The sequence below is a fragment of the Solanum pennellii genome, chromosome 4 (assembly GCF_001406875.1).
Source record: "Solanum pennellii chromosome 4, SPENNV200".
Classification (NCBI taxonomy): domain Eukaryota; kingdom Viridiplantae; phylum Streptophyta; class Magnoliopsida; order Solanales; family Solanaceae; genus Solanum; species Solanum pennellii.
This window is the reverse complement of record NC_028640.1, coordinates 76,833,973-76,860,326: the sequence shown is the minus strand read 5'-3', so window position 1 is coordinate 76,860,326 and position 26,354 is coordinate 76,833,973. Positions and strand designations below refer to the sequence as shown.

At 34.8% G+C, this 26,354-nt stretch overlaps 2 protein-coding genes across 5 annotated transcripts; one reads left to right on the top strand and one right to left on the bottom strand.

Moving 5' to 3' along the window:
- Positions 1-1,795: 1,795 nt before the first annotated feature.
- LOC107018045 (NPC intracellular cholesterol transporter 1) lies at positions 1,796-18,462 on the top strand. Its single transcript, XM_015218404.2, has 39 exons — positions 1,796-2,020; positions 2,359-2,411; positions 3,115-3,214; positions 3,488-3,595; positions 4,329-4,445; positions 4,619-4,769; positions 5,568-5,815; positions 5,975-6,163; positions 6,907-6,983; positions 7,081-7,198; positions 7,345-7,428; positions 7,761-7,856; positions 8,042-8,143; positions 8,634-8,702; positions 9,538-9,633; positions 9,731-9,838; positions 10,040-10,153; positions 10,279-10,362; positions 10,604-10,732; positions 10,864-11,062; positions 11,173-11,316; positions 11,395-11,438; positions 12,513-12,596; positions 12,707-12,775; positions 12,852-12,928; positions 13,187-13,256; positions 13,546-13,695; positions 13,845-13,910; positions 14,137-14,281; positions 14,411-14,475; positions 14,564-14,629; positions 15,460-15,553; positions 15,759-15,795; positions 15,920-15,977; positions 16,068-16,178; positions 16,660-16,727; positions 17,329-17,395; positions 17,475-17,543; positions 18,011-18,462. Exons 1-39 carry the CDS (start codon positions 1,949-1,951, stop codon positions 18,095-18,097), a joined length of 3,885 nt encoding a protein of 1,294 aa, XP_015073890.1. The 5' UTR covers positions 1,796-1,948; the 3' UTR covers positions 18,098-18,462.
- Positions 18,463-18,859: 397 nt separating this feature from the next.
- On the bottom strand, positions 18,860-23,882 carry LOC107018024 (protein NLP4-like). Of its 4 annotated transcripts, none has more exons than XM_015218362.2 (5): positions 23,644-23,882; positions 22,119-23,034; positions 21,443-21,490; positions 20,471-21,359; positions 18,860-20,011 (listed from the first exon to the last, which is right to left on the bottom strand). In XM_015218362.2, the coding sequence occupies exons 2-5, from the start codon at positions 23,019-23,021 to the stop codon at positions 19,113-19,115; spliced, it is 2,739 nt and encodes a 912-aa protein (XP_015073848.1). In that variant the 5' UTR covers positions 23,022-23,034; positions 23,644-23,882; the 3' UTR covers positions 18,860-19,112. The 4 variants fall into 4 exon arrangements, with proteins under 4 accessions (XP_015073848.1, XP_015073849.1, XP_015073850.1 ...); XM_015218363.2 differs by having other exon boundaries at positions 22,119-23,030; XM_015218364.2 differs by lacking the exon at positions 23,644-23,882 and adding an exon at positions 23,443-23,637 and having other exon boundaries at positions 22,119-23,030.
- Positions 23,883-26,354: the final 2,472 nt, after the last annotated feature.

Sequence of the window (26,354 nt, the reverse complement as noted above, 5' to 3'; positions counted from 1 at the left end):
TTAAAAAATAAGTTCAGGAAGGTAATAGGACCTTAGTATAATATAAATGTGTCTCTGAAATTATAGATTAAAGAAGTATTTGCGCATTTTCCCATTATAATATATTAACTCAAGAAGTATTAAAGTGACTGTCAGTTTGGAGAGAACTACAAGAAATGTAGTATGGGATTAAAGTTAATGTGAATCTTATCCTTAATTACTTGCTTCAAAGTATAAAATTAGTAACTTTTTAACCAATGTTTCGTGTATTCACATGGCTATATACCTAGGCATTTTCAATTTCCTTTTGTTTTCTTTTCTTTTATTTCAAATTTTGATTGTGGTGATAAATTTAGCGTTTGGTGAATGACTATCTTAATAGTAAGAATAAATTAAAAATTTAATTGATATATTATCTTTTAATTTTGTAAAACAAGATAAATAAAATGTATATTTAAATTTACTATAATGAACAAGTAAAATTATGAAGAATAAGTGTTTAATAGCCTAATTTCGGACGTAATTTTTTAAACATTTGTTGCTTAGGTAAAATACGTGACGCAAGTAAATTCGGTGAACTAACTATTGCTTTACATGAGCAATAAAACTACAAATTTGACTCGACACTTCTAAAGTAGTGTTGTTAAATTTCCAATTTTAGAATCAAGATGACTTTAATCACCCTCACACTCTACACCACTAGTTTAATTTGTATCTATCTATTTTATTTAAAATATAATAATAAACTAAATACGATATTTCATATAATTTTAAATAAAAATGATAAAATATGATACCTCAAGGAGTGTTATTTTTTAATTATTAATAATTTGAATATAAACGGTAAAAACTATGATGCGGTTTTACATGATGATTACTAAAATTGAATAAAAGAAGAAATCATAGGGTTTCAATTACGCAAGCCTTGAGCAAACATTATTAAAACAATACATAACCGAAAGCAAGGCTATTTCCGTAAATCAACTTTAATTAATTACTACAAATAAATATAACTTTTCTTTAGAATGCTATACAACTGGTGTCTTATCAGTAGATAATTTTTTAACTATACTTCGTACTTATTATATATATATATATAATTTTTTTGACATAACACGTAAATATATTTTTTAATTTGATTTTAACTAATGTCCTTCAATTTTGAGGGTGCTAGAAGTGGACCCTCCTTTGGCCAAGGGATCAAGGGACACTTTTTCACTAGAAAATTATATATTATATTTAGAGGTCAAATTTTGATTTAGCAAATATATAATGCAATAAATATATTTTTGAGGTTCAGATTAAGGATGTGCATTATTTGAATTAAACCGAATAACTAAATTATTTAGATTGATTTTTTGAATTGGTTTTGGATTAATAAATTATTTTGTTTGATTTCGAATTTTATTATATAAAAATTGAAAAATCGAATTATATAAATATTAAGTTGAGAATTAAGCTAAGAGTTAACCATTTTTATCCCTTTTTGATTATTGTCTTTCGTGATGATTTAATGTTTGAACACCTATAATAGGTATATTTATAAATATCAGTTATGATTTATATTGAAAAGTATATTTAAGAAATTCAATATAATTATTTTGATTATGTGAAGCACGAATAAAATAAAATCAAAACAAATCAAATTTATTTTGAATCAAATTAAATTACATTTTTATAAAATAAAAATTTAAACCGAATAATACAAAATCAAACGAAATGCACAGCAGGCAATTAGAATTTAATACTAGTAGCAGTATAAATGGAAAATAGACCAGTGCTTTAATTATGCTGTTTTTTTCTTCTATAAAATCGTGCGATTGCAAAATAATCATCCTTTGACTCTCTATCTTTCTATTTCTATCTTCTGTACAGAAAAGAGACAGAAATTTGTATTTGTACTACGAGACAAGTTTAACAGGAGAACAAAATCTTCAAATACAACAACCGGAGGAGTTGAGCTCCGGCGATGGAGGAATTTTCTTCAAGAGCAATAATGCTTCATTTTCTCAGGATTTCCTTCACTATTTCGCTCTTTCAGGTTTGACTCATCATCCTTGAACAAGAACGATTTCGCCGTTAACTGAAACCTATTTCAGTAGCAGCACATTGTGTATCACGACTGAGAAGTTGCGATTTTCACTCATTGATTTTGATTTCGCTTTTCAATTGGAATATTTGAATTTTGTTAAGGAAATTAGCTGTTTTCACTAGCTTCCTTTGCAAAATTGTTCGACAATATGGAGAATTTTTTAATATGGATTACATATTGCTATAACCTTGTTGTGGAGTTTGAACACAGTCATCGAATTTTATAAGTTGGTTAACTAGTTGTTACTTGTACTGAATTGTGCATAATCTCGTTATTTACCTCTGCAGGTCTTGTTTATTGGTTATACAGTGACTGCACAAACAACCAATTCCTCTGGAATGTAAGTTTCATGCATTTTTCTATCTTTGAGTGATTTTTTGTACTGATAATTTTTTTTCTGTTGTAAGAGAATAAATGTACATTGGATCTCAAGGTAGTCAGCTGCCTATTTGGATCTTGTACTATAAAGAAAAAGAAGAATGGCTATCCTGAGTTCTGTTTTTGATGGAATAACCTGAACTAGAACTAACATGACTTCATGAAGTGAGGTTTACTAAAATAGTGTACTCATACTTGAAAGAAAAGAAGAAGGGGTGTTGAAAAACCTTTACTTCTTATATCAAAATGAAAGGATGATGATTCTTGATTTTGTTTGTAAGAAATCCTAGTCTTGGTTTCGGTTGTTCCAGATAATACTTTTCATTTACATAACCAAATGATTGTTATGCTTTTCCAATTTTCTGATGTTCCTACTGGTTAACTTTCATCTGGTTGACTATTTCAATTCGCGTGACTGACAATCAATGTAGGTCAAGTTAAACTAGTTCTTCTCTTTACTATAATCATGCAGGACTGTAAGTTAATAGACCATCTCGGTAAAAGCTAAATCAGTTTTCGTCTTTATTAATTATACAATATCTTGAGTAGATGAAGTAGAAGGTTGAAACTCTCAAATTTAGTCCGTCTCATTTTTCATGAATTTTATGAAATGCAAACCATTAAAGATTGAACTTTTCAGTTTTTATTTTTTTTAACTTGGTTAGAGAAAGGCATGCTGAAGGATATTGCGCTATGTATGACATTTGTGGAGCACGCAGTGATGGGAAGGTTCTGAACTGTCCCTTTGGTTCCCCTTCCGTGAAGGTAACTATTTTTATTTGCTTCATCATATTAATGGAGGTATGGTGGATATCCTGAGCTGGCCATTTATAATTGTTGGCCTCGACAGACCTGGTCCCCCTCATTCCTATCATCTCTTTGTTGCTGACGCGACTTCCCTTCCAACCAAAAGGAATAAAGGAAACCACACTTGCTTATATGTGGTTCTTTTGATTGTATTACTCCAAAACTGTTTGGATTTTCAAATTGTGTTCACCTGTTAATTTAAAGTTATGTACAATATCATGTGCTTTGCAGCCCGGTGAGCTGCTCTCATCAAAAATTCAAAGTTTGTGCCCAACAATAACTGGAAATGTCTGTTGTACGGAGACTCAATTTGACACCTTGCGATCACAAGTGCAGCAAGTAAGATTTTTATGCTGTAAGACTTTTCCATATTAGTTATTTTATTTTGGCTCTTGTTTACTCTCGCCAGCTCCTAATGTTGAGAATGCTCAACAGTATAGATAATCAGGAGTATAATTTTGGATTTTTGATAGCTCTGAGGGTCTTTGTAGGGAAGTGATTTTAAACAATCTAAGGTAGTACGCCAGAGCGTCTTTTTCCTTTGGCATGGGGGCTCTTTAGGAGGCTCAAGGATTGGTGCTTCAGTAATCAGCTCTCACATTTGATGTATGTCGAGTAACAGGGTCCTGTGTTTTTGTGGGACAGGTGCTGAGTTGGAGATAACTCTAGCCTTCGCACTGTGTGTAATTTGAATTGTCAGAAGTCAATGACGAATAAATGAAAGTTGAGAGAAAATAATAGCAAAGGATGGGGATAGAAGGTGGAAGGAATTGCAGGAAATATCTATGCATACAATATAATGGCTCTTCAATTGCTTCTTTTTCTGGCTAGTAGGGTGGCTGTAAGCGTAAAATGTGTAGAAAAAGTGCTATAGGTTTCAGAGTAATCTTCCACATAAGCATCTTAATCCTCTTATATGCGAGTGTACATATAATGTATGTATGTCTTTTCTGGTTGGGGTTGGGGTGTTTGAGACTTTTTCCATTTTGAGTTATGTGTAAATAGTGACAGTTCTCTTCTCCAATTCTTTCTCATTTTGAAATCCTCTTCGTCCAATTAACTTCTTTTGTAGGCAATTCCCTTTCTTGTGGGCTGTCCAGCATGTTTGAGAAATTTTTTGAATTTATTTTGCGAACTTACATGCTCTCCGAACCAGAGCCAGTTCATCAATGTCACATCTATTTCCAAGGTAAGTTCTACCTAAGTGGCCATTTTTATTATTTTAATTTCGTCCACACTGTGTACCAGTTGTTCTAAACACTACAAGGAAAGATGATTTAATTTAAAATATCATGTTTGGTACGTGGCATCAATAACCCGAAATTGTTTTGAATAGGCAATTCATGATTTTCTTGTTTTCAGGTCAAAAAGAATTCTACTGTCAATGGAATTGATTTTTTTATAACTGACACTTTTGGCGAGGGGTTGTTCGAATCTTGCAAGGATGTGAAATTTGGTACTATGAATACCAGAGCAATAGAGTTTATTGGTGCAGGTGCTAAAAATTTCCGAGGTAAATTGTCTATTCCCTGGTTCCTGACTTTGAATTTACACACACATGCAAAAAAAGGTCTGCGTGTCTTGATCCTGCCATGCCTCAGTATTTGTAGCTTTTGGCTTTCTGTTACCATTTTCAGGAAGGCCTGTTGCATTGGGCTGAAGAGGTTATACGCACGCACGCACACACACATATTATAACTGGAAGTTGCTCTTTTTGTTTTTGTTGAGAGAGAGAGAGAGAGAGAGAGAGAGAGAGAGAGAGAGAGAGAGAGAGAGAGAGAGAGAGAGAGAGAGAGAGAGAGAGAGAGAGAGAGAGAGAGAGAGAGAGAGAGAGAGAGAGAGAGAGAGAGAGAGAGAGAGAGAGAGAGAGAGAGAGAGAGAGAGAGAGAGAGAGAGAGAGAGAGAGAGAGAGAGAGAGAGAGAGAGAGAGAGAGAGAGAGAGAGAGAGAGAGAGAGAGAGAGAGAGAGAGAGAGAGAGAGAGAGAGAGAGAGAGAGAGAGAGAGAGAGAGAGAGAGAGAGAGAGAGAGAGAGAGAGAGAGAGAGAGAGAGAGAGAGAGAGAGAGAGAGAGAGAGAGAGAGAGAGAGAGAGAGAGAGAGAGAGAGAGAGAGAGAGAGAGAGAGAGAGAGAGAGAGAGAGAGAGAGAGAGAGAGAGAGAGAGAGAGAGAGAGAGAGAGAGAGAGAGAGAGAGAGAGAGAGAGAGAGAGAGAGAGAGAGAGAGAGAGAGAGAGAATTGGGGTGACGTGGATAACAATCTGATATCTTTTATCTAGTCTGTAATCTGCATGCTGTGCTGACACTTAATTTGGCAGAGTGGTATGCATTTATTGGAAGACTAGCACCACCTGGAGTCCCTGGATCTCCATATGCAATTAATTTTAATTCAACCGCTCCTGAGTCATCTGGAATGAAACCTATGAACGTGTCTACGTATTCATGCAGTGATACATCACTCGGCTGTTCATGTGGTGATTGCCCTTCAGCTTCTGTTTGCTCAAGTTCAGCTCCTCCTCCTGCTCAGGCAGAAGGTTCTTGTTCAGTGAGATTTGGGTCTCTCAAGGTGAATAGAGGCCCATTATATTGGGTCACATGATATATTGCTCTATAGTTTATACACATGATGGCTCAGATTGTATTTCAGCGCTGAGAATAACTTGTAAAATCTGTCTTTGTTGCATTGAAACAAGTTTTATGCAGTTCCAACTCCTGATTGGTGCAGGTGAAGTGTATTGAAGTTGCTGTCACAATTCTGTATGTTGTATTAGTTTCGGTTTTTCTTGGATGGGGTTTTCTCCATAAAAAAAGAGAAGAAACTCCGATTTCAAGAACAAAGCCATTGATTAGTGCCACTGGAAATGGTGTCATCCGCCAAAGCAGCAGGCAAAAGGATGACAATATTCCCATGCAGGTGAATGCCTATTTGCAATCTCTCAGTGATTTGTTTGCTTGTCTCCTTTCTTACTTTCCATTTAAGAGCTACTTTCCTTTACAGTCTGTCAAAACGTGAGTTTGGTGAATCATGCATGTCTATAAAATTTGTCTTTCCTTTTGAATTCCCATCTTCAATACTTCTCCAGTTACATGGAGTAAAGAGTCTGCCACCTAACACCATTGAGCATAGGCCAAAAGCTGTAGTTTTAATACTGTAAAAGGTGGCTGGGTTCTATATGGTTATTTCCTTAAAAAATTTATGTTCTATTTGTTGTAATAGTTTATAGTTGACTTTCGGGTCATAGCTCGCCTGATAAGGGGTATTTTCACCACGAGATATCTCTATATCATCTCCTCGTATTTATAATTCATTTGAAATTTTTTTTTTGAGCAAGGTAAAGTTATATTCCTCAGCAATGTGGGTATGCTGCCAACCATCAAAAAAATTACAGTGCAAGTAATCATAATTACAGATAGTCTAAAAAGTCTACTGGCTGTTCTACCTCATCTATACCCTCTTCTTTACACCAAAGATATAAAGTATTAATGCAGTTTTCTTTTACTTTCTGCGTTGGATTAGTAATATTCTCAAAACATCTATTGTTTCTTTCCTTCCAGACTGACCACCATATGCAAGAAGGGACTAGGCTCCACCATTTTTTCTATTTTTTACTCCCACCTCTTCTCATCCAGTAATCATAATTCATTTGAAAATTTCAGATGCTTGAAGACGTCCCTCAAATTTCAAGTGGTGTTCAACTCTCAATTGTACAAGGATATATGTCAAAGTTCTACAGGTGATTCAGTATGCTTTTAATCATTTATGACCAGTGATTGATTTAGTATTGTTCTTCCAGAAATGAAATGTTTGTGCAAACAACCCCTCTTTTCCAGGAGATATGGAACATGGGTGGCTAGAAATCCAATCCTTGTGTTGTGTTCATCGTTGTTCATCGTCCTGGTTCTCTGCTTAGGCCTTTTCCGTTTTAAAGTTGAGACCAGGCCTGAGAAGGTATGATGTGGCTTAGCTGTCTCAATTTCCTATTATATCATTTCATCCACTTAACAAAATTGTATTTTCTTGTATATACCACTGTTTTTTATATTTTTTAATTTGTTGCATTACACATGTCCTAAATTCCACATTGATACTTTCAGCTATGGGTCGGCCATGGGAGTAGAGCTGCAGAGGAGAAACTATTTTTTGACAGCCACCTTGCACCATTTTATAGAATTGAGCAGGTTCTGCTTCATTGTGCTTTCTGCTAGATACTTTTTCCGTTGCCTCTATGTTGTTAAGTCAAACTTGGTAAAATATTCATGATTGTAGTATCCAATGGTTTGCCTTTGGATCCTGTTATAGTTCAGATGTACTTCAAACTATGTTTCTCATGTCTGCCGTTTTTACTAAATTATTATCCTTAAAACTCAAGTAGCTTAGTCCCACTTTTCCCATTTATCAGGGTTAAGGGAGCTATGATGTCTCTCTCATTTTCTTTCCTTTTTTTGAGGTGGGGGTGGACTAATGACCTTTGAATCTCATGGAAGTTACTATCACCTTATAAAATTTGCAGCTCATAATTGGTACAATCTCGGACGCAGATAATGGAAAGGCACCTCCTATTGTTACTGAAGACAACATGAAGTTACTCTTTGACATCCAAAAAAAGGTAAGTCATCTTCTTGAATTTTGTCTTATACTCGGAGGAATCATGCTTCCTTTAATTACCTACTAGATGAGTGAACATCTTTTAACTTCCGCTTTATGGTTTTGTGCATCATATGATGTAAGGAATTGAAAATTACTCTATATTCTTAGTATTCCTAGAAACTAAGTTTGCTCCATGTTCAATAGATAGATGCAATTCAAGCAAACTATTCTGGCGCAATGGTATCTCTGCCTGACATTTGTATGAAGCCACTTGGCACAGAATGCGCTACTCAAAGTATTCTTCAGGTACAATTATATAAGTTAATTATCCTGCAGTTTTTATTATGTATCTCATAGTAAAGCAAACATTAACTGAAATTTCTTGTCGCAATTAATATTTTGAGACAAGTTCTCAAATTTGTTGCTGATCTCTTACTGAAAAATGTCATGATCTGAAGATTGCGTCACACATTGAGTACTTATGGTAGAAATATAAGTTCAGTTCCTTGGGCTGTGAATGATCTCTTTTGCTTTCTCTCTGCACTATGATTGTGTAATAACTCTGATTTTGAACATGCCATTACTTAGATGTTCCCTTCTGTATATTTTCAGTTAACTTCCTGTTCCTTACTTCATTGTCAAAATGTTATCTGTTTATCTTATCTCTAGTGATTTGGCTGCCTCTGTTAATTGTCCATGATGACAGCTATTACAGATGTCTGTTGTAGTCTTGTAGACATCTCTGAGTTCCCCCTAAAATGTACTTGCAACTGATTCCCGCCATTGTAATGCGCAGTATTTCAAAATGGATCGCAGCAACTTTGATAATCTTGGAGGTATTGAACATGTTGAGTACTGTTTTCAGGTATGCTCTGATCTAACTTTGTAATGCCGTACTGATTTACTTCTGCTTTCCTTTTGTTTGTGGTCACTGTTATAATGTTCTTCTTCCTTTATAATTTACCTGACTTTAACCGTAACTTGCTTTTCTGGTCCTCATTGTTGTTTGCTGCATTCATCCAACTCCATATCATAGCAGACTAACATTAAGAGTTGCTACTGCTGTCTGGAGTTATATTGTGTTGCTTAAGCATGGATAAAGGTATTCCTCATGCACACATCAAGTCGAGATATCCACGGCCAAATTAATTAACTGCAGAAATTCTGGGATTTGAACATGTGACATGTTTGAACAAAAACAAATTTTATCAGATTGACTGCCCTTATTCTTTAAATCAGCAGATGATACCCAGGACCAACCTAATACACTAACTCTAAAAAAAGCATATCCAAATATTCATGGTATCACTAACTTAGCGCCATAGAATATGTAATGACCTTGTTTCGTTTTACATATCCATCCTGAGCTCAGGAGAGGAGTATGTTTCTTCAAATTGATTGGATGAGCAAAAAAGATAGAGGTCCTTCAGCTTGTGTCTGCTCGCATTTCTTACGATATCCTCCACCAAGGAACTGGATATTCAAACAGCTTAAGTTTGTAAAGTCGGTCAATTCTTATGTCTTCTGAAGAATATTAAGAAGTGAACAACTATGAAAGTTTGGCACCGGAGTTTAAAGCATCAGAAATAAGTCAATATTCTTAGTTTTCCGTATAATTTGTGTCTCAATCTTTGACATCCACTTTCATTCATACTTCTTCACAACCAAAAGCAACAATGTTCTTTTGCTTTTTCCTTCAGCATTATACTTCAGCAGAGAGCTGTTTGAGTGCTTTTAAAGCTCCACTTGATCCAAGTACTGCTCTTGGTGGTTTCTCTGGTAACAATTACTCTGAGGTACCTCTTTTTTCCTCTTTGCATTAAATTGGTGATTCAAATATCTGATCACAGTATTGGTGTAAGTTGTAACCTGATGATATAATGTTTCTGACAGGCTTCTGCTTTCATTGTGACATATCCTGTGAATAATGCAATTGACAAAGAAGGCAACTATTCTAAGAAGGCAGTGGCCTGGGAGAAGGCTTTCATTCAGTTAGTGAAGGTCTGCATGTTGAACTGTGTTCCTTCACTAATGATTCATGCTACAATGTGTCGTCTAAGAACTCTAAAAATCTTTATGAAATAAAGAAAGCTTGATAACACGAGGAATCATTGAGAGATCCTAAATGAAAGTATGAACATCCTTTTCTAATCTTAAAATGTCTTGACTATGTGGTCTAATCAGTTCTGATACTATGGCCAGGATGAGATCTTACCAATGGTGGAAGCAAAGAATTTGACCCTCGCCTTTTCATCAGAAAGTTCTGTTGAGGAAGAGTTGAAAAGGGAGAGCACAGCAGATGCTATTACTATATTGGTAAGGGAGTGAACCCCAAGAGTTTCATATTTATTTTGACATGTATTCTTGACTCTCCTTAATGAGTATTATATCATCCTCTTACTCTTGCTCTTCTGTTTCTTTTTGTACCTGCTTTATTCCAGATAAGCTATCTTGTGATGTTTGCCTATATATCCTTGACGTTGGGCGATACTCCCCGTTTCTCCTCTTGTTATATTTCCTCTAAGGTACAGTGCTTTTGGCCTTGCATGCCATCAACCATTAGTAATATAGATTCATGTCTGTTGCAACATTTACTGTTTCGTCAACACATTTTAGATTTTGCAAAAGAACATACAATGAGAATCAACATCGATGTACTCAATAGTTTCTTTGCCTTTCTCATTTTCACTAGAAAGTTGGGGTTTATATTAGTCCTGTTTGCCTTTTCGACATTTGTTCTTAATTTGATGGAATGTTGTTTTCCAGGTATTGCTTGGTCTTTCGGGAGTTATACTTGTTATGCTCTCTGTTCTTGGATCAGTTGGTTTCTTCAGTGCTGTAGGCGTAAAATCTACCCTCATTATAATGGAAGTCATCCCTTTCCTTGTCTTGGCTGTAAGTTGAATTTCGACAGCCTCCTTTTCTTTGACTTTGTATGTCTTTGTGTTGATCCTTTTTCTTTAAAAAAATTACTTATTAACCTTCCTTTTGCTTTATGGTCACTTTCAATCACCATATTTTCTCAGGTTGGCGTAGATAACATGTGCATTCTGGTGAATGCTGTTAAGAGACAGCCAATGGAACTGCCTTTAGAGGGACGAGTAAGCAATGCTCTTGTCGAAGTTGGACCATCGATTACACTAGCTAGTCTTTCAGAGGTTTTAGCATTTGCAGTTGGAAGTTTCATTCCAATGCCAGCATGCCGTGTTTTTTCCATGTTCGCAGGTTAGGAACAGCCTGATACTAGGTTTAGAGAGTTGCTAATATTATTTGTATATGTAACATCCCTATCTCTGGCTTCCGTTCTTATCCCTTTTCTGTTTTTTACCCTGCAGCGTTGGCCGTTTTGTTGGACTTTCTTCTGCAAGTTACTGCATTTGTTGCCTTGATTTGTTTTGATTTTTTGAGAGTTGAAGATAACAGAATTGATTGTTTCCCATGTATTAAAGTGTTTGGTTCAAATGCTGATCCTGAAAAAGGTAAATCTGGGAGAATTTCATCAAGCTGTCAAATTTTCTTCCTATTGAATGAAGCCCTTATATTAAATGATTTTTTAGGTAATCAGCAGAGAAAACCTGGATTGCTGGTACGGTATATGAAGGTAATGGACAGTTTTAAATGTTTTTCTAAAATATCATCGTTTGTGCTCTCTGAACATCAGCTTATGATCTCTGACATGTCTTTAATGTTTGTTTTCTTCATCTAGTACAAGGTTTGTTTAAAATCTAAATGAAAAGCTTGCATTCTTATGTAAACTTATATACTTCATGTCTTTTTACATCGATCAACGATAACATTTTATATTGTTTTACTTTACTATTACAATAGATGTTTGATCCTGCTACTAGTTTACCCTTCAAAGTCATAAACTTCTTAGTTTGACCATGCAAAATATAAAGATATGACTATCAGGAGGAACTCTGAAGATATTGCTCGTATTGCAGCTATTATTTTAAAGACATCTATGAAGTACTTATTTTACATATAAGCCATACAGATCTTGAAGGACGGGATATTGTTTATGATTCCCATTGGTTATTTTTTTCTTCTTCTTGATAAGTAAAATGTCATTATAACGGGGGAGTTAGAAATTCTTATTAAGAGGAGTTCCGTTCTACCAGATCTGTATTGTCATCTGGACATGGCTGGGTATTGTAAGCTAAGTTGCGCAGAATCTTCTCTTTCGATGCTGTACTGTGTCAGATTCTCTAAATATATACTAACTTTTGGAGAATCCGACATGCACCTGTTGACATTTTTGAAGAGTCCGAGTAACATACATTGTAAGGGGAAAATATCGCCATCATCTGCATCAGATACAGAGATGTGTTCCTTGTCCCCGAAAAGCCTTTTGTTTCTTTGTCTAAATTTAGTTACTTCCGAAGCCATATTTCTGCTCTTGCTTCCTTTTTTCTTCCAGCACCCAAGTAATGCCTCCTATTATCTTTTAATCGATTATTTAACTCGTGCCTTAACATCTTGACCTTGCGATGGTAGAGATCTTGGTATCTTTATGGGAGTTCTGTACATATTGGTAGCTTTATGCTGCTGAAATTGTGGAGTTCTCTACATGTTATGTCTTGCACTACTTGGTGATCTTTGATAACTGGAGCTGTTTTATTTTGTATTTGTTAACCGATGACCGATTTGATTTATTTTCATTTTTCACTTTTAGGATATTCATGCCCCCATCTTGAGTCTCTGGGGAGTAAAACTTGTTGTCATATGTGTTTTTGCTGCTTTTGCATTGGCGAGTATTGTAAGTTGCACCACCTTTTTACTATGTAATCTTCATCTCTTTCTGCTGTTTTTATTATGTTGAGCAACCTGGTGGGGAAGTTTGCTCACCTTATGCTTATATTCTTAAAGGCATTATGTACAAGGATCGAACCTGGTTTGGAACAACAAATTGTTCTTCCTCGCGACTCATACCTTCAGGTTTAGTATCTTAAGTAATGTGCGTTTACAGATCTGGTTTTCATAGAGTTGCTAAGTATGATTTATGTTTGTGCAGGGTTACTTCAATAATATCTCAGAATATCTCAGAATTGGACCACCTCTGTACTTTGTTGTCAAGAACTATAACTTTAGGTACTATGGATAACATACTCCTTTTATTTAGCAACATGCTTCTCAATATGCCCACTTGTGTGTTGTTATTACCTTTCCTTAAATAAGAGATTGTTATCAGAATGATTTTGCATACCTATGACAAAACTCTATGAACAGATTGCTTGGTTAACTGGCCTTTGCATGAATTAAATATCAGAATTTTGAGCTATTAGGTGGAAGATGTGAATGTTGAACGCAATAGTTCTAATGATTGAGAATGTTATTTTATTTTCTCAGTTCTGAATCAAGACAAACAAACCAGCTATGTTCTATCAGCCAATGCGACTCTGATTCTCTATTGAATGAGGTAACACTCTTGTTCCTTTTGATGAATCATGTGATTGACATGCTCTTGAGTCTTGTGAAGTGGAGTCTTCCTGTAATTAAGCTGCATAAGTTTTTCAGCTGCAGGGTTTGGGATGGGATAGCATTTGGTTTATAGCTGACCCCTAACTCGTTAGCTCATCCCACTTAGAGATCATGTGCCTTCTAAAGTTTATTGCATATGTTCTTCATTGATGCCAATTTATGGTTTGTGTATATAGTTTTCCTCAGCTTGTTCTGTGTTACTTTAGGTTAACTTTGTATTTCTGCAGATTTCCAGAGCATCTTTAGTCCCAGAATCAAGTTACATCGCTAAACCGGCTGCTTCATGGCTTGATGATTTTCTTGTTTGGATATCTCCAGAAGCATTTGGGTGCTGCAGAAAATTTACAAATAGTAGTTTTTGTCCACCTGATGATCAGGTTCATTTGCTTTCTTTCTTAAGAAGCATCTCCAAATAATTACAAACAATAGTTTTCTTAATATAATATCATTAAATAAAATAGTTACTTATTAGTACTTCAAAATAATAGTATTAAATTTCTCAATATAAGTATCTGTTTCCTTTCAGCCCCCTTGTTGTTCACCCAGTAGTGGCTCCTGTAGCTCGAATGGAGTATGCAAGGATTGTACAACGGTAATCCAAATAACTCTCATCTGATATACCTTGTTATGTATGCTTTATATTACAAAGTGCCAATAAGCAAAATGTGTTCTTCAGTTTCAAATATATTTTTTACTTTGGCTTTTGAGGGGTACTTGGACATTTTTCACATCAAGCTAGAATGATGTGGTGAACACTCAGTTTCATGAAAATCATTAAGCCAACAGAAAACTGTTGACTAATATTTGGTATCCTTCAGTGTTTCCGTCATTCAGATTTAGCAAATGGTCGCCCTACAACTGAACAATTTCGAGAGAAGCTTCCATGGTTCCTGAATGCGTTACCTTCCAGTGATTGTGCTAAAGGAGGCAATGGGGCTTACACCACTAATGTGGAACTTGAAGGTTGGTCAATTATATGTATATTTGGTTGTTTCTTTTGAACGTGATGTTGATCCTTGCAGTCAATATCATTTGTTCCACTGAATCAGCTCTCATTAATTATATCTTTGTTCTTTTTGTTTTGTTCATCAGGCTATGAGGATGGTATAATTAAAGCATCAGCCTTTCGTACATATCACACACCTCTTAACAAACAGGTATATAATCATTCACAACCCTTTACCTTATAGTTCACTAAACTTTGTCTAGGGGTCCATGTGTTTGATCTTAACCCGTCTTCTTCAGGTTGACTATGTCAATTCTATGAGGGCTGCACGAGAATTTAGTTCAAGGGTTTCTGATTCTCTAAAGGTAATTTCTGAATGCAGCATAATGAAGTATTGCTGTCACTCTCAGGAGCTTAACTGTCTGGCCTGTTTTTGTTGTCTCTACTGATTTTTTTTAATGACAACTACCAAGATTCTCTCTTTTCTTTTAATTTGTTCATCTATCAGTTTATACATTCTGATGATAAACTAATGGTACTGTCCACAAGCAAGTTCTGATTTTCCATTATAGCTAGCAGAACATTGTCATTAGTGTATTCAACTCCTTTATTTGTGTACTGATAATTACAGTTTATTTAAGAATATTAAGACGTTTATATCAAGATTGTTGCTGCGTCATGAATGTGAAATATGGTAATTTGATAAGTATAGCAGCAATAAGGTCTTCTATAGAGAGTACTCTTACTTCCATTTATGCCAAATCTGATTGTACCAGAACAGAAGGAAGATAATCTGGAGTAGTGATTATCTGATCCAAAAACCAAAAGGCATGTTATAGTTGTAATATTAAGGTTTTAGAAAGTTTAGGTGAAAAAAAATCATTGTGGTACTTTCAAGAGATTCTGGAGGTTAGATATTTGTATATCGTGTCTTGTAGATTTTATCTAACTAGAAAATACTCATCTGTACTTATAAGATTCCAGGTAAAAACTAAAAAGGAAGAACAAATTAACATAGTGGCATAAATGGAAATTGTGCCCAAGTGAAAGAGTTTTACACCCTACAATTTATACCCCATAATAAGCTGCTTCTGATCTGTGATTTGTCCCATTATCTTCTTCTGGCAGTTACACGCTTGGCATGCATTCCATAAGTTCTGTGTAATAGCCACGACTTACCTCTTTCGTTTTGCAGATGGAGGTCTTCCCGTATGCAGTGTTTTATATGTTCTTTGAGCAATATTTAAGCATATGGAGGACAGCCCTAATTAACTTAGCGATTGCTATTGGTCAGTGTCATCTCTCTGTACTTAATTTAATGCACCTTTCAGCTGATGCATGACATAACTTTGATTATGTTGATATTTTGAAAAAAAAATAAATTCTCTTTTTATCTGCTGGTTATCATTTCTATTTGGAAGCATTGGGTAGTTTTAAAACGACTAAGACCATTGAGAGACATTAACTATGTATTTCTTTTTTCATTTTCAACAGGTGCCGTATTTATTGTATGCTTAGTTATCACTTGTAGGTTAGTATATTATCTCTTGGAATGCTATCCCATTCCTATCCTTTCTTGCTTTCTTGAACAAAACACCTTTATTTTTTGCATCTGTAAAATTAACTCTGTTTTGTTTGACCTTTGCTACATCTAGTTTTTGGACTTCAGCAATTATCTTGCTCGTGCTGACCATGATTGTTCTGGATCTTATGGTATGTTTTCCTCTTTGAACAATTGTTTGAGTTCATATCATTACACCTGATTTTCTCTCTCTAGCAGTGACATCTTACATCATTTTGCAGGGAGTAATGGCAATTCTAAAAATCCAGCTCAATGCTGTATCAGTTGTTAACCTTGTGATGGCCGTTGGTATTGCTGTTGAATTCTGTGTCCATATAACACATGCCTTCTTGGTTAGTCTTCTATCAGAGTGATCTATTTGGTCTACTTTTCTTGTTTAAAATAATGAGAGATTGAAGATCAACTTGAGTAGGTTAAGTAAGAGAATACTGTATATTAAACAAATATAATTGTCTGCAAATAATTGAGAAGGGAATCCTTGTCTGATTGAGTAGAATGATTGACTAATAGGTTCAAGTAAATCTTTATGCCCCTGAAGTTAACTGTTTGAATGATATCTGTCACTATCAGCAATGAACCATCTGCAGCGAATTATACACGTGCATCAAACCTTAGCTTGGGGTGTCAATTATGACCCCACTCTTTCTCAAAAAAAAAATAAATTACAAATTATGACCTCACTCATGTAATAAGAAGTCAAAACATTTTAGTTGGCTTTAATTCCCTTCGAGCAAGGTTTCATCATTTGTTATCTTCTCTTAGAGGCATTCATCCTATAGTTCTCTCTTTAACATTCTTCTGCACTTTATGCAGGTCAGCAGTGGAGATAGAAACCAACGCATGAAGGAGGCACTGACTACTATGGGCGCTTCTGTATTCAGGTCTGGCATTCTCTACTATTGAAGAAGCTACTATGGATTATGTTTTCTGATCTCTCCTTATGTTAGAGTGTGAAAAAAAAATTTGATTTTACTGTTCCATTTTATTAATTAAGTAAATCTACCTTCAATGGTCAAGTCTACCCTTTTGACCCTTATCAATTGGATAAACAATAGTGTGTCAGCGTGTTTTAAAAACAGATGTCACTACGTGTCCTTTCTAGAGCAGTAATTAAGCACTAGCAGGATTGTAACATGATATGAGTACATCTCCATGAATGTTCAAATTTTAGGACATTATATCATATAAATGAGGAACTGTCAGGAATGGCTGGTCAGTCATGTCAAAACAAATTTGAAAAATAGGAATTATATGGACCTGTAATGAGCTTGCCATAACAAACTAGAAAAGAATCTAATTCCATTCAACCTATGCCTACTGGCACATTGAATAGCTGATGGACCGAAAAGAGCATGATGAATTTGAAGCTGTTAATGCAACAGAGGAAAACAACAAATATCCATCTTTTAAATAATGGTAGATATTGAAGAAAATACATCTGTCAAGAGAATTCTCACTTTTCTACTATTCCATCTTTTGCAGTGGTATCACGCTTACAAAGCTTGTCGGTGTCATTGTTCTTTGTTTCTCAAGGACAGAAGTTTTTGTGGTACGTCTACTTGCATACAAAGTCATAAATGGAGTGAGCTATTTGTTCTGGTTGATTCATCTTAACCTACATTTTGCAGATTTACTACTTTCAAATGTACCTGGCTTTGGTTCTTCTTGGTTTTCTACACGGGCTCATATTTTTACCTGTAAGTGACTTGAAGTAATAGCATCCTCTTTTCTTCCGTTGAGAAAATTCTCTTTCACAGCCTTCATAACAAATTATAAACGCTTTCCGTTGTTACCCAAAATCTTTAATCTTATATTGAATATATGTAAAAAGTCTTCTGTGGTGAGTTTCGACTTAGAACAGTCTTTTTCTTCATCGTAATCTAAATATTTCCATCGTGTTTCTTTCAAGTAGCCAATGAAAAGTTAATGGAAGATTAAAATTACCATATGAGTATCCTTGAGAGATGTAAAATTACCATATGAGTACAAACAATTTTCCTTAGTTTTACTTAAAAAATTCTTAAGTTGACGATTATATTGGTAGCAATGCCAGATTCCTGAGAAATGTACAACTGTGTTGGAAATAATTCAAGGAGATTTTTGAAACATGAAGTAAACTTGGCTACGACTTCTAAGTACCCCACTTGTACCACCTCCATTGCAGGTACTATTAAGCATTTTTGGTCCGCCATCAAGATGTGTGCTTGTAGAGAAGCAAGAGGATCGCCCATCTACATCTTCCCAATTCTAATCTAATCAGGTGTTAAAAGAGTCTCCTCGGTAGGAAATATATTCTTTTTGTTCAGAAGCCACGACTTTGATGTTTGAACCATGAGATAACAAGCAGGATAATTGGTGGTCTACCTACAGCACAATTCTGATACAAGCTAATGCATTAAAAGAGCTGTCCTTTGTAGCGATACATAATCTTTTCTTTTTCTCTAGATTTTGTGGGTAGTAGAGGGAGCCCTTGAATGTTCATGGCTGCATGTATAACCTTCTGAAGAACACATCAGAATAGTTTTGTTAATTGTAAATTAATACAATTATATTTCTTTGTAAAAGAAGTAAAAAAAGAAAGGTATATATACATATCTTTTGTTTCTCAGTCCTCAATTTTGTGTCTCTTTACATTCTGCACTGCCTGGTTATATATGGAAGTGTATCTCTTGCAATGTTTATATTAAGAGAAAAGATGTCAGTTATTTCATATCCTCACAAGTTCTTTTGTGCATATTTCTTTTCCAAATCTAACACTTGATACGCATGGAAATTTGCAACAGAGGCTCACTTACAGACTAGTCCTTATTTTATTATGCACAAGTCAGATGATAACCCTCTAAATATTTGCCCATTATGCTCAAATTATTCCATTAAAACTTCTAATAAGCAAGAGATCAAGGTCAAATTCTGAAGTCAGTATTAAACAAGATACGCATGCAGCTTCTGGGAAATAGGTTCATCTGAATTCAGTTTTTTTTTTGATACAGAGCACATACATATACACGACAAATAACTAAAATTTCAACAAATTATCAAACTTTGAAATTATAATGAGTTTTGAGTACTCTAGATGAAACAATAATAGCCTTACGGCTGAATACTAGTTCATATCAGTCAAAAGGATTGACTTACATGAAGACTCAAACAGAATGAATTTACAATTAAGCAAGCAACATTTCTTCAAGTCTCATACCAAATCTAATCCTAAAAGGAAACTATATTCATTTTGGCAACTACTTGCAACTAGGGGGTATACCAGTTGGTTACTGTACTAATATAGGACTGCTGCTACCGAAAGAGCTTCCAAAATGATGCTGTGAATCTTGAACTAAGATGAGCTTGATCATTTGGATTTGGGAAGACATACAAACATCGATGCATTCTTCCAAGTCTGCATCGCATGTTAATAGAACCCACTCGGAGTCATCATCCAAGTACTTGAGTTGAAGTCCACTAGGATCATCTATGCCAAACCGCCTTGTAATTTCTCTCAGAAGATCATTGTATCTCCAACTGTTTTGCATTCGGAACCTAATCTTTTCTTCTCCGTGTGTTACTTTTACTCGTGGAGCTTCTTCTTGAGATGTTGATGGACTCCTCTTCACTACAAGGTTTTCTGATATAGGATTCTCAGCAACACATAAATGACTTTGAGATCTTGGTATAGTCTTCAGTGCTTCACTTGATAAATGAAGCTCTGGTTCACTTTTAACCCTTTTCACTGCATTATCTACAGACTCTTCCTGTACGATTAGATCTTCATCGCCAACAATATTCAAAGGGTGAGATTGAGGCGATTGAGGCTTTGTCCCGGATGAACAACATTGACTTGAACTTGAACTTCGACTGCTGGAAGAAGAGGGTGACTTAGATGCATCAGGATTGGGGCTCGTAATGCATCCCTCTTGTTGTGTGTTCAAGGCTGTTGGATGTTCATTTGACTTTGAGTCTGCAAAAGGGCTCATTCTTGATGCATTTGGAGACGCCAACTCTGGGAAGTTTGAATAGAAGGATTCAATTTGTAAAGTGCCAGAGGCACCCTGAACTGAATCAATAACTCGTTGGATCTTTTGTAAGGAGTGACCAACCTTCTTGATCTTTCGAGAAGGCCAGCGTTTAATTCCGTGCTGCCTGCATATCCTCTTCAGAGTGGTAGGACAAACTGTATTTCAAGAGAGCATAGGTAAGGAGCGGAAGGAAGAAATAGCAAAAAAACAAAGTTAAAATGAGGCCTCATACGTTAAGAGTCCAAGAAAGTAAAGCAACCAATATGATCAGCGTAAAAATAAAAAATACATGAGAAAGTAAGTTATAAGTGCACAGAGTGAAATTTTGGATCTTATCCATGAAAATAACTCCCTCTGTTTTAATATGCATGTCCAGTTTTGACTAGGAACAACGTTCAAGAAAGTATTTTTTTTAAAAATCTTGTGGTCTTAAACTGAAAATGGAATGCACCAAAATATCCTTTTTAATCTCGTGGTCTTAAACATGTCATTTGGAAAGTTGAAATTAAAGAGTGGTTGAAAAAGGAAAGAAACAACCTTCTTTTTTAAACGGACAAAAAAGAAAAGTAAGACTAAGGCTAAAACAAATTAAAATGGAAGGAGTATTTACTTACCACCAATGCTCTTTGCAGCATCTTTTAGGCTACCAGCAAAATACTGCTGAAGAACTTGCAAGGTAATAGTCTTCTCAGCCTTCGCACGTCTCCTGTCTCCCGTTTTACCCAGATTACGAGAGACACCCTCCTCATAAGCAGAATTCTTACGGTGTCTAAACTCCACCGAATCTTTCCTTAGCATTTCATCTGGTTTTTCATCCTGGAATGTAGACATAACAGAACTCTCCTGGAACTCTGCGTCACAAGAGGTCCACGATGTCCTTTCTTGAGAGGTTTCAGTGTGCTCTTTATGTTGTTCAACTGTGTGGTTTGCCATTTCTCCCATAGATATAGTTTCTTCCTGCAACTCTTTGTCTGTCACAACCCTCAATGTCCGGCAAACATTTTGTATGATGATGGATAATGAAGTAAGCATTTTTCTATGGTCTTCAGGATTTCTGCAGTCTGAGGGTAGAAAGAACTCCAAAACAAAATCAGATGAACCAGTTGAGATACTACGTAGACGTATAGCTACTGCAGCTTGCAGTCCAAACATTTTTGCATAATGAGAAAGTGGATACTCTGACTTGCTATAAGAGGTAAGATCAGCTGAAAAGCATGGTTGATTAGTATTGAATGCTCTCCCAACAACACCCTGCCCTTTCAGCAAATGGTGCTCAGAGCAAGCATCATGAAATCCCTGAACGCGGGGGTCAGCTACATAGCAAGCAGAATCCTCCGTGGAAACACAATGAATAAGGTTTTCCTGAGAATGGCGGCAACCCCCTTTGCCTTGTTGAATGCACGGAACCCATGTCTGAGCTAACGGCAATCCATGTGTCTCACATGCAGACTTCAGAACCTCTAGAACTTCAGGTAATGCGGCTTGGTAGCTCAAATCACATACCTGATAAAAAATAGTTCATATATCATGCTGAAAAAGAGTATGGACTTCAAAAATGCATTCTTTTGCAAGTTCAGACCAATTACCTTGGCATCTTGAGTGGTTGAAACTTCAGAAGTCGAGAGATCAACAGCCTATTAAGAAGTAAGAAGTTTGGAAGAATTTCAGAAAACTGGACCCTCACTAAATTTACCAAAATGTGGACAAACAAAGCAGTTCCATATGGAGAACAAAAGCAAGACTCATGCACACTAAACACTCACAGCAAAGGATCATGATCAATAGAGTGCAGCTTACGTACAGTCTGACCCCAAATACAATAAACAACAGATAGTAGCATCATAGTACTAGTCTACAACAAAATAATACTATAGTCGAAGTACATGAAACAATAGATAGCAACAGAGATCGAAGCACAAGAAACTACAAAAGTAATAATATGACTACAGGAGTAACATTATAGATTCATACTCAAAAAAAAAGAACTTCACTATTATTATAATATCGTCTCGATCTCTGAAACTTTTTTCATCTAATATTCATTCATTTGGAGATTGATGATTCATCTTGAGTCTTTGTGAAATATGTTTTTATCCATAAAACACATAAAGATATAGCAGTTTTAAAAACAAATACGCACATCTTATAATACGTAACACTGAATAAACACCTGCACATATATAGTTCCATTACTTAGCTAAGTAGGGTAGCGAAAACAAATTAGAGGGAATTGATAGTTCCTGAGAGATAAAAAATACAAACCTCAAGAGCTTTGCACACACTTTCAAGCTCTGAGCGATACTTGATTTTCTGTGTGGTCATTACAACTTCAATAACACCCAAGCAGTTACGACTACCTTGTTCAAATACAGGAACAGCAAGAGTGCCACGTACATCATACTGCTGTGCATGTTCAACACGCGGGTACTCTTCACTTCGGAAGAATCTAACATCCGGCGTCCACTCAGGAACTTTATCAGCAAACACTCGCCCTGGCAATCCAACAATCTCCTTGGAATCCTCATTTGCAGGAAATTGATAGTTTACAGAGACTTCACGGTAATTAGCAAGCTGAGGGCAATTGAGGTCTAGTAAGAAAGGTTGATTAGTTGTGCTGAGCACACGCCTGCCATCCCTGTTTATCGGTACCCACAGTTGAAGCAGGATATCCTTATCCCTAGAGCAATCTCTTATGTACCCAAGTGCCCAAATCAATCGATCCATTACAGACGATGAAGCTTTGGGTCCAATCCACCACCTTTTGTTCAACTCATGAGCTTCAACTAAATGATTTTCAGATAGACTTGAAGTGCACATGGCATTGTTCATATTCTCACCAAAAGACTGAACTTTAGCATAATTTAGCTCTTGGCAATGGTTTATCGACAAATTTTCAGTTAAAGATGGCCTTTGCTTTTCTTGTTGGGCATCCTTTGATGAGATTCCATTAAATTCTACATTGTTGGCATCTATAGTTGTAGGCCACATAAAAGAAGAGTCGAATGGCGCATTGAAGATGCCTGGACTATGTTGCAATAATTCATTACCATCAGTGGTCTCCAACCAACATCCCTCTAAAAATAGTCCATCCATGTAATCCAAATCCATGAGATAATCAGATGGGGTTGTCAATAAAGGATTCGAAGGGATAACGCGTTCATCCATTGCATCAATCTGTCTTCAAATTCCAAAGATCAGTACTATACTTGATCCAAATTTATGATAATCACTAATCAGTCCTTCTAGATACAATCTATCCTAAAAAACTTCACCAAATCTGCCAAATTTATGTTCTAACTGAGAATCAGCAGTAAAGCAAAAAGGATAGAGGAACCAAAGAATATAAAACAACAACAACAAAAAGAGGATATTTAGCTCCAAGAATCAAATATATGAAGAAATCAACATATTCCACCAAGTTGGGTTTTGTAATCTTGGTATACATATTTTTTTCCAAAGTCAAAAAAAGTAGAAGAAGAAATAACCAGCTACCACCAATTTACAGATCTATACAATACAACAGTGCCTCAAACAAAAGAAAGTTGCAAGAAATGAGGCCAAAAAGAGGAAAATGAAAACTGCATACCACTAGATTACTATGAACATAACTAGTAGATTACTATGAACATAACTAGGCTTCATCAAGATAAGCTAGTTATATGTATGAGACATAAAAGGCAAAACTGTTTCTAGCCATAGGAAAGTAAGTGTGTACAAAGATGATTTGATCCAAGTTGTAAACACAGACAAAATAGGAATGAGAAGAAGAAGAGGAGGAGTAACTCACTATGAAAAAAAGATTCTTGGATATTCCAAATTTGCAAAGGTCAAAACTTTCCTGTTTCTTTATGCTGTAAAAATGTAAACTTTGCTGAGAAAATTTTCTTGTGGTTGTCTAAGAAGCAACAACAACATCAGCAACAAAACAAAAACATATGTAGGGACTAAATGTCCCTCTTATATCTCCCTCTTGAAATCCCCTCCACAACCCACAATCAAAAATTAAATCCCCTTATTCTCTCTCTTTCTATCTATTTGTCTTAGTTATTATTATTATTATCTGTCATTAGCTCTCTTGAATATGATTCCCTTCAAGCAAAGTCTGCCTACAAGAGAAGATTCCACTTACCAAGTACTGACCCCACCACCTACTCCCCCCCACCCCACCCCCCTCAAACTCTGGGGATTCCCATTTATAAAGTCAACCTACAAATCAAGAAAACAACCCCATTTAATCCAAAGCTCAAAAAAAGGAAGCAAAAATCATTTGTTAAGGTAAAATAATTTGATTTTTACACTCTTTATTAGCTCAAGAATACTCTAAATGGGAAAAAGATTTGATTTTTATAGACCCTTTATTAGCTCAAGAAAACACAAAATTGGAAAAAAGTTCTTTTTTTTCTCTTTTTTTGGTGGCTTTGTGAGTAGAGAATTGTGTGTTTGCCACTTTCCTATTTACCCCATTACTATATTTAGATGCTTTGTGACGTAATTCAAGAAAATGTTAAAATAACAATCCACTTGCTAAAAGGAAAACAACTTTATTCACACGCGCTGGTGATGGCGCGTGTTGAAACTTGATAAAAGTGACGTAAGAAACTTCATGCATAATATAAGAGAATGTGATTGGGGCGTGTTTATAAGTCATAATTAGAGCGCGTGAGAGATTAATGTTTTAAACATTATGGGTAATCAGATTTATGACAACATTTTTGTGTAGTTTTAGGTAGTGTTATGTTAAATACAAATCTCAACTCCACAACCAACACATTTGGACCACATTTTGGAACTCTATTTTAATTGCAAGTTGGTATTAACCAAATTATATTAATTAAAAGATAACTATGCCTAAGCAAATTACAGTTATCAATCTGAGAAATAAAAGCAAACAATTCTCTTTTAACTTATGTTAAAAAAATACTAGAGAAACTTACTAAGACATGTATATTCATAAAAGTAGTATTAAATCAAGATGGATACACCTTATTTTCGCAATACTACTTGCGACTTCTTTATTAAAAAAAACCTTCGAAAAATTAAGATTGCTTTTGAAAAATTTTGCATACGCCATTAAAGTTGATTGATCTAGATTAAGATTTAAAATGTGATTATTGGTACTTTTGGTTTTAGTGTGTTTTATCAGGAGGACTGGCATGAATTGTCAGAAAAGAATATAGTTAAAATTTTGTCAAGAAAAAACAATGGATAAATAAAATATCACTCAAAAATAGATTAAAAAATATATAGAAACATGTGAAACTCCATTGAAATGATAACCCATCTTCTTCTTATTAATTTTCCAATTTTTTTTATATATAAATAAAGAAATAAACATTTTTAAGTCTCTTCTTTTTTTTTACTAATTACCATTATTAATCTGCTTTTAGTTTTCTTCTTTCATGTTACTTTTGATTATAAATTATAAAACCTTTTCTTTCCTTGACTACAATTATTGTTGTTGTTGTTATTATTATGTCAAATATTCTAAAATTAACCAAAAAGGGACTCCACTTGCTATTATTTAGTATTAACTAATGTAATTAAAGAAATGGAACCAAAGAATAATGTAAAGAAATAAGCAAGTTGTTCCATCAAACTCACTTTGGAATCATCACTGTCCAAATTAAAGGGTCCTTCACATGCTAATCCTCTAATTAACAAAGATTAAGCTTTCTTTAAAACATAATTAACAAAGACATATTAAAGGTTTTAACACTACCAATTCCAAACTTGTGACACTATAGTTTCAATGTTAAGGTGTAATAATTAAGTTGTAACCTGTTTAAAACGTAACGAGCGAACAAATTTGTAACACTTCAGTATAAATTTATAAGAGTTAATAATTGATTATAAGTGATAAGTCATACGTGTTCAAAATATAATGAATAAAACATTAATCTAAGTTACTTAATAGGAGTAGTTGAATATATTGTTCTTATTTCAGAAAAACACTTGATGGATAAATCGCCAACTTAAAATTTTGTTATGTAAAGTTTCCTAACATGTTTTGTATCAGGCTATAATTCTTTTTTGTATTTCAAGATGCAATATTATGTTTTAATTTATAGCAAGAAGTAATCTGTCTTATTTTTCATATTACTTCATAACGATCTAAACTAATAATGTAAAAATTATTTATATTAGTATAAATGTATTAAATTCATTATTTTTTTTGGTTGAGATTAAAAGTATTAATTCCTACTCTGGCCGATAATGGAATTCCATCCACACATAAAATTTTAATATAAAGTTTGTTTTCTTTTTGGCTTCAAGTCAACATGATGACCAGTATCTTTTAAATTATATATACGGCTACTGTTTTAAAAAAAGTATTTGGGATCATACGTAATCAATATATGACCTAAACAATTAATTAAAAAACTCTAGATTTGATCCAAAGTATATAAATAAAAATAATAATTATGACTCTCACAATCCATTAAAAATAAAAACAAAAACAAAAACTTATTTTAAAGTGCACAAATCTAAACTTATAGC

Coding starts and splice junctions, on each gene's coding strand:
- LOC107018045 (XM_015218404.2), top strand. CDS start 1,949: ATGGAGGAATTTTCTTCAAGAGCAATAATGCTTCATTTTCTCAGGATT. Junction 7,199..7,344: donor TTGAGACCAGGCCTGAGAAG/GTATGATGTGGC, acceptor TGATACTTTCAG/CTATGGGTCGGCCATGGGAG. Junction 14,282..14,410: donor CACTAATGTGGAACTTGAAG/GTTGGTCAATTA, acceptor TTTGTTCATCAG/GCTATGAGGATGGTATAATT.
- LOC107018024 (XM_015218362.2), bottom strand. CDS start 23,021: ATGGATGAACGCGTTATCCCTTCGAATCCTTTATTGACAACCCCATCT. Junction 21,491..22,118: donor GTGTGTGCAAAGCTCTTGAG/GTTTGTATTTTT, acceptor ACTTCTTAATAG/GCTGTTGATCTCTCGACTTC. Junction 20,012..20,470: donor TGCTGCAAAGAGCATTGGTG/GTAAGTAAATAC, acceptor CTTGAAATACAG/TTTGTCCTACCACTCTGAAG.